Raw genomic sequence first — 15,624 nt, forward strand, 5'->3', positions numbered from 1 at the left:
CACCCCACGCTGGAACTTTATCAAATCATTCAAAGACTATTGTTTGTTTGCTTTTCTGTAATTTTATTACAATCTGCGTATTCCGCATTCTAATTAGTATTCGCAGTGTCTTATCGTCTTTTGCTATTCATTTTTGTTTGCGGCTTATGTAAGTTAGTAAAGCGAGCTTGACTCATATCTGGATAGTTGTGAATGCCCTGTATTGTGGAGTGGTGTATAATGCGGATAAGGTTTTTTTTTTGAAATCAAAACAGGGCATTGCAAGGTCGAATTTTCCGACCGCATTATTCGGGGAGTGGTATTCGGGGCTAGGTTTCAGTAAACAGCTAAGCAATGTCTTGCATATTGATATATGTATGATTAGTTTATTTCTGGTTGATTTTCTGATTTTTTTTGCACTGTATTCGAGTAGAGCGATTAGTGGCGATCGCAGGAAGTCGGCGCATCTGACGATCAGCATTGTTTTACTTTCCTTCTGGCTGCGTAGAGTATTATGCACTATCGTTAATACCATTTAAAATTTGACACATCATTGAAAAATGTAATCAAAGCTACAGTAGGTAAAAAATTGTATCTATATATTTATTATACCATATATTTATGTATATAATAGTTAGGTATACGTTAATAATGTAATTAAAATTCTGTTGTTCTTTTTTTCATTTGTATTTTAATGCTACATTCACAAGGTTCCATTATGCGCACTGGTTTACAAAAATTAACACAGAGATTTATCATCGGGGATCATATACTTGGATGTGCTTGGATCGAAATTATATATATTAGGCGGTGGTGGAGTGGGTGCTTTGGGGGATCAAATGGGTATGGAAAATTGCTAGCGTTTCAAGTTGCGTGTCTTCTAAGATATTGCAAATCGTAGTCTAAAAATGTACGTACGTAGTAGATCTATATTGATTTCGATATTCTAATTTAATAAGCGAAAGGTACACATGGAGCATAAAACGGCAGCCGTCTTGGTCTCAACGCAATGGAAACAGCTGCCTCTACTTTTAATATTCTTTTCCTTTGTCATACTAATAAAATTTACAAAATTTTCTATATAAATTCAACAATCAGTGAGAAGAGCTTTAGAGAAGATTCCATTTTTGATTTTTACATACATGTATTCGTTATAATATAAGATAGATTTAAATATAGTGGTTGTATATTTTGTTCGCCTGTCGCTTATTTTTTTTTTCTCATCTCACCGGATCTCATATCCATCTCGTCTCGGATCGTCCTCCATGTAAACTTAACACACGAATTTAGCACCAATCTATTCAAAAAATTGATCAAACAATTTGATTGTTCCAAGTTATACAAATGAAGCCTTAAAGCACTTAACTTAGATGGTCTCTAACCCAAGGATATTAATCGTAAGATGTCGAAAGTCTAATCTTAAGTGAGAAACTGAACACTTTGGAGGAGGCCATTTGCCGGAGGAGTGAATCCTGCGACACACTTAGGGACTGTGGAGGGTTTGTGGGGGGAGACTAAAAAATAATCAAGTCGCAGCGAGTTAATGTTAAAAATTAATTTAAATTTATTTACACGCAGATACAATAAACGCATCGATCTTCAATTTGAAAGGATTTAAACTAGGCATAGTGTGTATATATCATGTTGCATATGCATATATCGTATCGTATCGGTATCATATCCTCGTTGGATATCCAATTTTTGCAAGCAAACGAAATGGGTCTTTTTGCTTTTCTTTCGACTATGCTAGGTCCGTATCTCTAGGTGTAACATACACATATATCCGATATCGTTTATACTTTTAGTATTTAATATTATAATATTTAAAAAAACCAGTATTTATCGAACTTTAACGCTCGCTCTTCAGTCGAGTTCTGAATAGATGCCTTGGTAAGTGATTCCCATTTTTCGAAATTTTGGGTGCGGGTGATGGATGTGTGGTGGGTGTGATGTCTGATGCACATAGATGGTATGGTGTAGTATGGTATAATATGGTATGGGTGGCTTGGTGGATCTTGATGAGTCAACAATGAAATAAATAATTTATGTTGCGCATGGATATGTTCAGCGGGGAGTTCGGAACGCTCTAACACTGCTAGTTATGCAAATATGCAAATTGGGCTTAGTGAACTATTCCATTTAATGCTGAGTAGACGTGTATCTGATCTCCTGACCTTCTATCTCCTCTCTCTCCTCTGTCTCCGCTAATGCTACGTTGCTTAAGCCTACAAGTGGTAGAATATTTTTGTTGCGGTTGCTTTGCACGGCCCTTGGAATCTCCGGAGTTCTCCAGTTCCTCCATCCTCCGGCAGATCCAATTCTGATTTCGATCCTCATGCCGGGCTTACAGCTCGTCGTCGGCCTTCGGGATGTCGAAGATCTCGGCGAAGAGGGGCGGCAGGCGCAGCTTGGTCCAGTTCATCCGCAGCCAGTCTAGGTGTGAAAAGTGCTTGGCCCCCAGGGACCGAAGCTCGGGTATCTTGGCCTCCAGCGCCGGCATCAGTTGCAGGGCCTGTGGTGATCCCGCCCGGGAGCGCAGGATTTGGACGCGTAGCGCCTCGGCCACCAGCTCCCTGGCCCGGCCGATCACCTTGGGCTCGCTCAGTCCGGCCCGGTCAGAGGCCAGGAGCACCATGGCCGAGAAGAGTCCAATCTCTGTGTCACTTAGCCCGTAGGCGTTCAGTGTGTTGGCAAAGTTCAGCAAGGCGTTGACAAAATCAGACTATTGAATATAAACATTAGTTGTTATTACAATCGTTAATCCTTATAGATATACTCACATCGTATAGTATCTCCAGTTGCTGGCGCGTCAGATAGGCTCCGTCGTCTAGTGTGAGAGTTGCCTCGTTTATGAGGCGTGCCACATGGGTCAGCCAGACCTCGAAGAAGCCCAGCTTGATGAGAATAAGCTGGTCGTCTTGGGTGAAATCACAGAAGCCAGGTACGCGTTTCGCAAACTCCACAATCCGCTGAACGCCGGGCGTTACTCTGGCCGAGAATTGCTGCCACAGCCAGATCTTTTGGAACTCCAGACTTTCGGCCACAGTGGTGGCGATCTTTCAAAGAGAAAACGCTTACTTAGTTTGAGCTTCTCCTTAATAAACTTTCAAGACTTACCCCATTCTGTGGCACTGTCACTGGGCGACGCATCAGTTCCCGGGTCAGCTCCTCGGTGTAGGAGCAGTTAAGGCGATGCGCCTGCGAGACGCACATGATGACATCGTAGACGGTCAGTTCGTTGGCGGTGCCGGCCAGGCCGTCGTGGCACATGCCCACCTGATCGGAGCCCACCATGCTGCTCCCCACCAGCTGCTGGTGTCCTCCGACAACGACCACGCCCACGCTTACGCCGCCTACACTGCCGGCGCTGGCATTCGAGCTGCCGGTGGTGTTGTTGTTGACGCTGTTGTTGTTGGCACTGTTGCAACCGCCCAGCTCCGATGGCGAGGAGGCGATCGAACACATTTGTGGCGTTTGTGGTGTACTTGGTGTCTTAACCCTTATGCTGCTAGCATGCGATTGCTGCTGCTGCTGTTGTTGTTGCTGCTGCTGTTGTTGTTGCAAGTGATGTTGCTGTTGTAGCTGGGATTGATGAAGGCTGTGCGCCGATGTATCATCAACATTTAGAGGCACGCCCACCGCTGAGGAGGACGACGAGGAGGAGGCTGCTCCGTTCAGCTCACGGGAACGCTTCGGAACACGACCATAACGTACAGCTGGAAATAAAAAAGATTTAAAATTTAGTTTTAATAAATAATCATTGTTATTTCTCCAAAATGCATTATGGCTGATGTCTAAAAAATGGCCACCCCAAAAGTATGCAACAGAAAATGCTACTCACATTTTACATTACATTCTTCGTAAGCAAAATATATAGAATTTTATCCATATAGATTATAGTGCGTATTTTCTTTAATTTCATAGTTTGCTGCCGCTTAGTCAGCCGCCTATTTAAATCTATTCCCTACAAAACAGCCAATTAACTCATAATATCAACACCACATAGTAGCACTCTCATCCACCGATCCGCATATCCTCAGATCCACAGATCCACATGATGTATTCTTGTGTTTAGCCAACAGAATAAAAACTGGCACACGCATAAATCTTACAAATGCGTCACACACTTGTGGATACTTTCGAGTATCTTGGCTTTCGAGTAGCAACAAATTGGCAACATTTCTGTGCTATCAACTAGAAAATTTCGGCATGTCGAAATGCGATACAGAACATACTGTTCTGTCTCTCTTGGGAAAATAATTCAATTTTCGGTGCGTTTATCGTTTGAAGTGCTCATTAGCCTGAGGTTTTTCGACATTTTTCATATTTGTCTGGGGCTTGGTGTGTGTGTGTGTGCCTTTTGAAATTGCACAACGTAAAATTTGCTTTGTGCAACCAAATACTTGGTTGCCAACGGCCAGATAGCGTACATATTTTATTAATTAAAATCGCATTTGGCTGCCCAAATGCCAGACAAACAGACCAAGACCAAGAAAACCAGACGCAGCTGCTCCAGTTGCCGGCTTTCAGCGGCTCACTCACTTTATCAGTGGGACATTGACCCACTGAGCTCAAAATGAAAACGGAGGCAAGTGATTTCGTTGTTTTTCCTCCATGCCTTTTATGTGTTTATGTATTTCTTTGGCTTTGTCTTGTGATTGTTTTCATTTCTTGTTGTTATTTGTTGTTATTTGTGGTTTGCGGTAGCCGCCGCCGGCGGTCTTCAAACAAACAACAACTATGCGTCAGCTACATGGTCTCACAAAAAAAAGTGAAAGAAACTTTGCATGCATTGCGCATACGCACCGTTGTCCGGTAGCCGGAAAACTTTTGTGCACGCAAAGTGGCAAGTTTGAGAGACAGCAGCGGCAGCTTCATCAGTCAGTTGGCCAAGTGAAAGATGGCCAACACACTGACCCATTTGCTGAGACACACCTTGGCTTGACTTTATGATCCAGGGTCGTAAAGCTGGGGGCTTAAAGAAACAATTATGACTAATTATACTAAGAGCGTATAAGCCTCTCACGAATATAAAGTTTTATTAGCGATGAAGAAGAAGAACTTGGTTAATAGAGGAATTATTTAAAATTTTTAAAGGTGAATCTTTAAAAAGTTATCTATCCCATTAGAATTGGAGGTATAGGTGCTCCCTACAAACAACGAATATTTTATAAATAATTCCATTAAAGTCCATATGTTTGTTAAATAATCGTATATTTTCTTGTTATTTTTCTCACATTTGTGACCTATTTTATTTAATATTTTTTTGCGCCATACCAATGCCTCGAAGGTGGAGCTCCCCTGACCTTAGTGGGCCGGCAACATAATCTTATTATGGCCGCTGCCAGACGAGGTTCCAGCCTTGTCACGACTTAAGCTCTAGGTTCTCATTGTGCTGGAGTCACGCTTTTCACCGCCCACCCAAAAACCCAATGGCTCATAAAGCGTCTCGTTCGCGTTAATTGTCACAGCTCGTAAATTAATTATGGCATAACCTGAGCCATCCCCCGCCACCACCCTCGCAACTCATAGTTTTTATGCATAATGTGTGAATATTATTTGCCGGTCAGCATTGGATTTTGAGACTGCCACCTTCGATGCCGCTAATTGCTTGTGGCGGGCACTTGGCTTGTTTTTTTTTTTTCATTTATTATACATATATTTTTTTCTGCTTTCTCTATTTGTTCTAAGGTGTTTTCAATTAGCGAACGAAGGCTACTTCTCCATATTGATTTTGCAGATTTACGGCCTGAAGTTGCGAAGAAGTAGAGCAGATCGATGGCTGCTTCAATCGGCGAGTGCCCATAATGGAATTGGAGTATCTGGCACTGGACGGGGGAATCGTTTGTTCTGGTATTGGGAGCAAGTGAACTGTCCGGGCATAATCCCCGTCATTACTTATTCAATCGACCTGTGGACCCAACGCCTGTCACCTGTCACCACCCACCGAGCAAACACACACACACTCAGCACACCCACTGGCACTCCATTCCCATTTCAGAGCAGACCCAGACCAGGTCAACACCATCCATTACACACGCTGGTGCTGCACCAGGCCCCACATAAATAAGCGGAGCATGCTGGCCTGGCCTGGCTCGGTCTGGCCTGGCCTGGCCTAAACTAAAACTTTTTCCCAGCACTGCCAGCTAAAAGCATCTTAAGTGATTTAGTGCAGCCAAATGACGGACAGTGGAGGGGGCCAGGGGGCAAGGGGCAGGGGCACGGAGTTGAACAGCTATTGAAGAGGGGGCGGAAAAACTCGTTTAGGCCAGATTCACATTCAGAAACACTCTAAGAAAATGCTCCACACATAGTTTAGTGCCTTTTTTGTTAAGAATTTGTTCTGATAAGAGGAGTATTGTTTGTTGATTAAAAGAAATAAAATATTATTTGATAAAAGGTATACAGTGACGATGGTATTTTTTATCAAACAGGTGTGGAGGTCCTACTATCAAAATATTTAGAAATTTTTTATATAGAATAAATATATGTATCAATGTATATACTAGTATCTTATTTGCTGTAACTATCTATAATGTATTGAGAATTTTGCTTCATTAAGTACTTTAATAATTACTTAAATTATTTTTAAGATTTAAAGTTTTTGCTGCCCTGATCTTACATTTAACGTTTATTTTGTTTTGAGTGCCCCAAATGGGTTTCTCACTAAGCCAAGCCCTCACTTTTGGCCAGGCCAGAAAAGGATTTGGGTCACCGAAATCTCTGGCAGCAGCAGCATCACTGGGCCCTGTCAGAGCCAGCCCAGGGCCCGTAAAGTGGCCAAATGTTGCCCACATTTAGTTCCTCGTCGTCGTCTTTCGACGCTATTCGTTTTTGGCTTTTTCGACCAAGCCGGGCCATTAGCATGCGAACAGGGCCAACTGCCAAAGCTTTGTCAGATCCAGCACCAGCCACCAGCTCCAGCTCCGGCCCAACATGCGAGCGTGCTGCATAATATATAGTTGATATTTTTTTTCGGCTTTATCGTGCGCATGAATGGCCCCTTGCCCCCTGCCCCTTTCGTCTTGCCTCTTCTTCCCCCCTTCCATCCAACTATCCCCTCGCCACTCAGTAGTTTCTGTTGCTGCCGCTGCCTGACCTCGTTTGAGGTCGTTCGTTCACCTGTCGCTGCTGGCTGCACTTTATGCACTCAACATTTGCATGACTGCCCGGGTGTGCGAGTATTTGTGTCAGTTGAGTGTGAGTGTGTGTATTGGGTGTGTGGTTGTGTGTGTTTACCCAGTTACGAAATTGTCCAAAATGCTGCGGCTTACTGCCGGGTGAAAGTTTGTTGTTTGTTTGCTGTTCAACAAAACAGAAGCAGCTACTTTTTAAATACCCTAACTTTTACTTACTTAATATTTAAATTGAAATAAATTTAATAAGAAATAGAGAACCTTTATGTTACTGATTTTTAAATAAATTGGTACAGAAGGGGTACTTTTTTCAGTGAAGAGCGCAACGCATAAAATATCTGCAAGTGATGTTGGCGACGAATTGAATTATTTAAAAATTATTTAAACACAAATTTAAAATAATATTAAAGATAGAATTTTAAATGCAATATTTTTTGTAGCTTCAAACGTTTTCATATTCCACAAATCTAAGAAAGTCCTAATAATATACCAACATGTTAGTGGTGAATCCCTTGACCAAAAACATGCAATTAAAAGCCTCTAATTTTATTTTGAAAATTAGCCTGCCTGCATGAAAAGCCTATAAAATTGCCAAAACTTTTGCCAATAATTGCCTGAATTTTTTGTGGGTTGATTGACAAAGAGTATGGCATTTTCGTGGCATGAAACAAAAGTCAACATTACTTTGGCGCTTCTTTTGTTGGTTTTCATATGCACCTGGGTGTGCCAGTCGCTCTATCTGGAACAGCTAAAATTGTTAGTTGCGTGCTGAATTTAGTTTTTTTTTTTTGTGGCAGTGCAGCAGCAGCAGCAACAGCAACAATTTGCACGCAGCAACCGCCCACTTGCCTGGGGCAACAACACCATCCAGCAACAGCACCAGCAACAAAAAGCTGCAACAACTACAAAATTGTGTCAAGCAATTTGCGTAAATTATCGCCATGCTGCTCGCCGGCTTTTGCCACTGCCGCCTATTCATGAGGACAATTGCAGTTTAATGACCGTTAAAATTAACTTTGCCTCACTTCGATTCGCCATGACACATATTTATTTGATTTGATTTCGAAGCATTGCATTTGAAATCACAAACAAGTTCCATTTGCCCATTATCTGGACTTCCTCAATTTATAGATGTGGCGATCGAAATGCATAAGATACACTTTTAGAGTGCATTGGTTAAAATGTATGTTTTTATTTTGAATAATTGGTAATTTAGTCAGTATTAACTGGACAGTTCTTTACATTTTCACGAAAATCACACACTAAAAGCTCTCGATCGAACCATGTTCCGGGCTCACAGAAGCCCACAGCTGGACATTTCTCCACACAGATCCAAAAGAGTCGACAGTGCTGATCATTCGGAAGCATCTGGCCATGAAAGGTGCAGTTCACACTTGAAGTATAACAGGGATCGGTTCCTGGAGGAGGTGGAGTTGTTGGATCAGGAACACGGCACTCGCCATCCACTCGGGGACATTTTCCCGGTATGCAGGCATTTACGTTTATATCAAAGATGAGTCCTGGGTCACACTTTACTAAATTAATAGAATCATTTCCACAAACAAAGTAGCTTGAGCAATCGTCACAGTTCGGAACTAATTCTCCAACTTGGTGATCCTTGCACACACAAAAGGAGTCTCCGGCACAGGATGAGAAGACTTCATTGGCCAAGGAATAAATCAGGATCGGTAGAAAAAAAACTACTTGAACTGAAAGAGTATATCCTTTGGAGATTTTCAAGCGTTTTGAATCCTTGCAATGCTCACCAAACTTCATGCTTTGAGGAATAAATGGTCAACTGATTGAAAAGCGTAAAGTATCATCTATTTTATAGACATTTCTTAGGGTTACATAAGGCATATTTCTTTGTTGCAATCTGTTGGTTTTGCAATTGACCCAACTACCATGCAACACTCAAGATACCAGACATTCTATATTTATTTTATAACTATTATCTCTACAAATATTAGGGTGCTATTATGGCATAGGTTCCAGGAAAGAAGTTCTTCAATTTCACTGTGATTTTTAAAGATATAAACCATAAAAGCAAAGATATGCGAGGGGTGTGTGGTGTCGAAGCACGTGTTCGCACATCTACGTTTTTGGGGCAGGGCAACAGTCAGAATATGAATAAAAAATCGAGCGAGAAATCAAAGGCAGCCATATATGCAAATTTTGAACTGACCTACTCCCATAAGAAAATCAAATCAAACCAAAAGATACAAAACGGAGAGCCAGATAGCAGATAGAGAACGTCCGCAGAGGCAGTGGCGGCAATAATATCAAAAATTCCAAATTCAAATTGTGAGCTGAGCAAAAAAAAAAGAATGAACAAATATTTATGCAAATCGTTTTACGGATTTTTCTGAGGGCGTCGATCTCTTGAGTCAATCAATCAATCATATTTTTTATTCATTGAACAGCGGGAGTGAGACAAGTTCCAAGGCAAATTGCGGGCAATTAGCGTTAAAGCGGAGAAAGGCTTTCTTTCCATTAAAGTTGGGATGTAATACTTGTAGAAAATGCTTGAGGAAGAGGGAGCTAGTGTCATGTCACTAACTTATTGAAAGAAAAGTTATCTATCATCGTGCCAAAAATAGCATATACCTTAAATCGATGTAAAAAGAAAGAGTTAACATTTCCCATAGCTTCTAAAAAAGCGACAAAAATATGGTGTGTGCTTGTTTGTGTTTTTTTTGCCTCCATTCACATGCTCATCTAAGCTGCTGACCCGACTTCTGTGTGCTCCCCTGACCCTTCACCATTTCTCTCTGCGAGCCAGGCAGCCGCACTCTACGTATGTCTCTACGTATACATAATTCACTTAAGCGCGTTCAACGAAGCGAGATGAATGACCTCAATTTGAATAGTTCTCTATTCCCCTCACTGGCCATCCCGTCCAGCTGTCCAGCTGTCCGCTCATCTGTCCGTATGTCTGGCATTTTTTACAGTCGCCTCTACGACTGACTTTCGGGTGCCATTTAAATCAACAAAAGCCACCGCCTACTTTTTTTTGACAATCTCTTTTCTCCATTTTAGAGTTCCCACTCTGGGTATATCTCTGTTTTCATGTTGATTGCATTCTTGTAATATTATTCAAATGCTCGACAATTTTCGGGGCCAGTTTTCTCCTATAGAGCCCCGAGAATCGAGGTTATAATTATAACTGCCTTAACTGAGACGCGCTGAAAGGAGTGGCTGCCATGGCTATCATCATTATAGCCACGACCAACACCACCATCATCGTCATCATCATCATGCTGCTGCTGTTGCTGGTGGCATCGTTTTTCTTTTTTATCTATTTGACACAATTCTCTGGGCAAAGTTGAGTTCCCTACCCCCCACCAGCCCCACCTCGCTGGGATTTTTGTTTAGTGACACAGTTTATATTGCATGGAGGAGCATTTTCTTTCATTTTTTTTTCTGTAAGTTGTTGAGTTGCCCTACTCGTATTTTGACTACCTAATTAGATAAAAAGAAAAAAAAAACCGTCAAATCCTGACTCTCGGAAAGTGGGTGGGATCGTGAGGGGTCAGTCACTGATTAAGTGTTTTGATGAAACCCAAAGCCCAAAAAAGCAAATTTTCCAGTTAATGGCTAGAAATTAAGATAAATTGCTAGAGACAAGACATTATCAGGAATCTGTAATAATTGGCGCGGCTACACGTCCGCCAATAAACATTTCAATTAGCCAGAAGATTAAAAAAGATTAACGTTAAATGAAAACCACAGAATATTATATACAAGCCGTGTATAGATTCGCTGGAATTACCAGATCATTAAAAGTATTTTGAACTTGCTCAAAAAAAATTTTGTAAAATTAAATTAAAAATTAAAGAACCTATAATAAGAAGGTGTACGAAAAGCTTTTAACAACCGGAAGCCGCTCTAACTGTACAAAAAGCCGCAAAAACAGGTAAGAATGCGAGCGGGCCAATGGGGCGTATGAGCAATGCTGCCGAATTATCGTCGTCACCGTCGCCGCCGCCAGTTCGAGTGGTCTTATCAGTGGTATTTGTGCTAAAATGTGCTACTAAATTAAAACAAAGCAACAAACAAAGCCAGACGATCGATGACAGCCAAAATAAAAATAACAGAAGAGGCAAAATAGGTTCTGATGCTCCAATTTGATAAGCCATAGCATTAGCAATTAGCGAATTAAATGCCAGCCGAGCCCAGCCCAGAACAGACGAGCGCCCGTTCGTTCTATAAATGTTTCGATGAACTAAAAAGCCATCAGAGAAAATCCATCTATCTGGTCGCTCAACAGACTTGATGAACAAAAACCAAACAATTAAATTAGCCAAGAGGCAAACGTCAGGCAGTGGCAGAAATGCGAATCGACAGTGCAAAACTAGAACGCCGCCGCCACATTTGTGAGATGCCAACGAAATACGCATAGATACAGATACAGAGGCACAGGCACAGATACAAAGCGGCAGATGAGATCAACGATCGCCGGGTGATCGATCGTTAGGGCAGCTGCTGCCTCCTATCATACCTCTTGCCCCTCTCAGTCAATCCGACGATCCGTGATTGATTGAATTAATAATACAAATTAACAGGGCCAAGTAGGTAAGATCAACGATCGGAGCCAAGTGGAACGGCATGCGTTTCGTGGGCGCTTTCAATCCAAGAATCCGAATCCGAATCAGAAGCTGCCCGAGTGTCTACAGCGATCAAAACAAGTTAGATTTGGATCATAATAGAGAAATCATCAGGGAGGTGATCACTACTAATAGAGCTTTTGAAGAAGTGTTTACTAATTGAGTGAAAGGCGGGAATATGTTCTTGGAAGCATTTCTCAGAAGAGAGGTTTCATTAAAGGAGCTATTTTGTAACTAAAAAGAATATGTTTATTAAACTCTTAAAGTGTGTAACTCATTATAGCTTATAACAAAATTTTCTTAGAAAATATTAAACATTTTATTAAAATTATACAGAGTTTCAATGAATCGAAGAGAAAATGATATCATTATATTAATGCTATTATTCATTTCAAACGAATCTTGAAATACATAACTTTAAATGGAAAAGGTTTTTAAAATTTGATAAGGTACTACAATGAATCATTTTTAAGAATTGGTTACACATAATTTCTTAGTAAAAATATAAAAGATTAAATTGAACATCATATGGATGAATTTGAGTAATGACTTCTTAAGTTAGTAACAAAGTTAAGTAACTTAAAATAAGGATATTTTGTTTATCTGTCTTTATTCTAACTGCTCCATTAAAAAAACGAGTATTTTAAGCTCCTGGTCCGATAAAAAGCGATTAAAATTTCCCCTCCATTTGATCATGTCATGTAAGACTCTGGAAGCTACAGAGACCGGACTCAGCTTCCCTTCGAATCTTAGCATAATCAGATCTGAGATCCCCAACTGCAGCATCGATATCAGTCGCTTCCTGTCCATCCAAGTCCGTCTCTGGCTCAGCATAATAAGATCAACATCAGATCCGTCACCATATTGTCAATGAAAGTCAACAAGAGTCGTTGTCTTCATTATGAGGAGAACTCTCACACAGATACTAAACACACACACTCGCACACTCATTACACATACAGAGGCAGACGATCATTGACCGGAATGAAGAGTTGCAAGCGCGTGAGTGATTTCTTCGGCTCATTCCCACTCCCTCGGACCAATGTGGTTGCACAGAGAAATAAATATTATTAATTAAAATATTTTAAAGATAAATTTAAAAAAATATAGTATTTTAGTTAGTAGTTAGTACTTGAATAACTACCTTTTTATTCCTATTAGTTTGCTTTATTTTTTCACAGTGTACTGCTGATGTTGCAGGAGTTTCACTGACCACTGTCCACTCTGATCGCTACCGATCGGACCGGCAGGGGAGAAATTGCAAGGGATATTTTTGTGGCGAGGGGGATCAGCGCCCTGGCAGTGCGTTGAACTATAAACGTCGTGCTTTTTTCCTTATTGTGGCATTTCATTCTTGACTTTTTGCCTTTTTGCTCGGCGTTGTTTGGCAACGTCATCGTCGTCATCATCAGCAGCAGCAGCAGCCACAGCCACAGCCGATTACGATCGTCATCATTATGAGAGTCTGGGCCGAAGTTTTCTTGCTTGTTTTGCAATATCATAATCAGTACTCCCCAGCACCCACTCCCCCTATCTACAATCCGATCCATTCTCATTCTATATGATTTTTTTTGTTGTTCCTTTGCTCATTTAACAATTCGGATTCGGTGCAACGAACGACAAGTTGCTTTTTTTGGGTACATTTTTTATGAGAATTAACCCACACTTTCCAAATTTCACTTAAAAAAGTTTATTTTTTGATAACATTTCTTTAGTTTATGTTTAAAAAAATCTACGAATTCTTATATTGAAAGATTTTTTTTAAATAAAGCTATCCATACTATTTATAAATTATTATTTTAATATTATATTAGATCCTTTCTCCTATTCACAAAGAAAACTAAAATTTAATAAACGTATTTCGGATTCATATTTTTTGAGTTTTCTTAGTTATTTTAGACTTTTAAAGATCCTAAACTTCTAGCTATATCCTATATTTTTAATTCATTTCTCTCTCTGTATTCACGATCAGCTGAGTTTCGTTGGAGTTGCTGATTTTGCTGCGGCTGCTGCTGGTGCCGCCTTGAGGTCGATCCCTTTGCGGATTGCTATCAAAATGCATTGCTTCGGTGGTTCACCCTTTGCAGTCGCCTTGCCGCCGTCTGTCCGCTCTCTGAACCCTCCCCCTCCCCCTTCCACATCCCCCCAGTGTCCCCCACCAGTGAAGAACACTTCCCGCCGTGGGTAACCCCGCCTCCGGGCTCTGTCCGTCCGTAAAGTGTCAATGCACTTGTTCTTGTTTCAACCAGCAGCGCATTTATGTGCGCGTTTGTGTGTGTGTTTGTGTGTGTCTTTGTGAGTGTGCTGCTGGCTGCTCCGCTGATGTGCGATTGCGATTGTGTTTGTTGGCGTAGTGCGTGTGTGCTTGACTGCGTCTTCTTCACGTGCGTCGCCTCCTGCTGTTTGGGCCAGCCCCAGTCTCAGTCTCAGTCTCGGCCTCAGTCTCAGTCTCGGACCCACTCCCCAGCCCCTCGACCGCCCTATACCTTCTCGGCACCCAGGTTGTTCAATCCTTTTGGCTTTCCGTTTTTCAAGCACTGTTTCTCCAGCAAACTTTACACCGTAAAAAATACTCAAGATGATTCTTTTTTTGAGGAATATGAGATAAAACAAGGTGACTATTTATTAAGATTAATTAATTTCTATTATTTATTCGGAGCAGTTTATTGTAAGATATAAAGAAACCTATAATTAATTCTTGAAAAAATATTGTGATATCGGTATATGTATATACTGACTTGCTATAACTTTGTTGAGAAATATAAAATTGGTTCATCTACTTAGACCCGGTACTCCTCCTTGATAAGTTTCATATTCATTTAATATATCTACATTTATCTTAATATCTATAGAGAAGTACTATGAAATGAAGTAGTGTAAGAAGTACCGGGTATCATATAGCAAAATACTTTCCTACAGTCATATATCCTTGTTATTTTAATGACCAACATCCTTAGAATATTTAGGTATTTATCTATAGATCTAAGCATCTTAGTCATACAAGCATGTAAGATATAAGATTCAAATGTCATATTCTTAACATATTCCATAAATTATAAACTTCAGTGTACTTTTTCCTGGCAAATCGTCGCCTGGTCGTCGTCTGCCTCGAGTGCCTGCCCAGCCTGGCACCCCCTCACCATCGCCATCGCCTGCCCCATGCCCCATGCTCCTTGCCCCCTGACCCCTTATCCCCTTTCCCCCAAAACGACCCAATCCCTTGCACAGTTCGGTCGTTGCTTCGTTTGTTCGCTGGCTGCCTTTGCACTTTGGTGCATCCTTGTCTGGCGTTTGAACTTTTTGTGTTTTTGTGCTGCGTTGTTTGGCGTGCAATCTTTGTTCGGCAGACGTCTGGCCAGTGCTTGTGTATTGGTGCGAGTATCTGTGTGCACCATACAGTATCTGTGTGTGTGTGTGTGTGTGTGTGCATTGGCATTTGACTCCATTTAAAGTTTGTTTCGCTTTATTTTGCAAATAAAATTAACTCCAGCGATTGCCAGAGCATGGAAGTGCAAGTGAAAATTGCTGAAGATGGAGTTGCCAAGTGTCGGTCTCTTTCTGCTGGGCGTCTTCCTTTCTCTTTCAGTCGTTGCACCTACCAAGAGGCAATTTAAGCCGCCCATCTTCTCCTCCCAGCCAGTCTGGCATTTGCTAATGAGCTGAGCTGGCTACGCATAAATATGAAATGGGCACACATTAGCTCAAGGGCCGAGATATTTTCAGAGGGGGTTCGGGCCAAGATGGGGCTTACTTGGGGAAAGGTGGAAGAGGATCCGGGATGGGTACAATGGGTTGATGGTTAATGGTAAGTACTTTCAACTATAGGATATATGGGACTTATATTTACAGAGCTGGCGAGACTTCAAAGCTTAGCTTTATAGTTTTGATCAATTATCTCAATT

The 15,624-nt window shown here is 41.3% G+C and overlaps 1 protein-coding gene across 1 annotated transcript in view; it reads right to left on the bottom strand.

The window, feature by feature from the left end:
- Positions 1–68: 68 nt before the first annotated feature.
- Eip78C (Ecdysone-induced protein 78C) overlaps positions 69–15,624 on the bottom strand; it is a 36,541-nt gene continuing 20,985 nt past the window's right edge. The window contains exons 4-6 of the mRNA XM_043209655.2: positions 3,097–3,695; positions 2,760–3,035; positions 69–2,701 (exon numbers count right to left, since the gene is read on the bottom strand). Of these exons, the coding sequence (XP_043065590.1) occupies positions 2,324–2,701; positions 2,760–3,035; positions 3,097–3,695 (1,253 nt within the window). The 3' untranslated portion in view covers positions 69–2,323. The remainder of the gene's footprint in view (positions 2,702–2,759; positions 3,036–3,096; positions 3,696–15,624) is intronic.

Source organism: Drosophila bipectinata, chromosome 3L (assembly GCF_030179905.1).
Source record: "Drosophila bipectinata strain 14024-0381.07 chromosome 3L, DbipHiC1v2, whole genome shotgun sequence".
NCBI lineage: Eukaryota > Metazoa > Arthropoda > Insecta > Diptera > Drosophilidae > Drosophila > Drosophila bipectinata.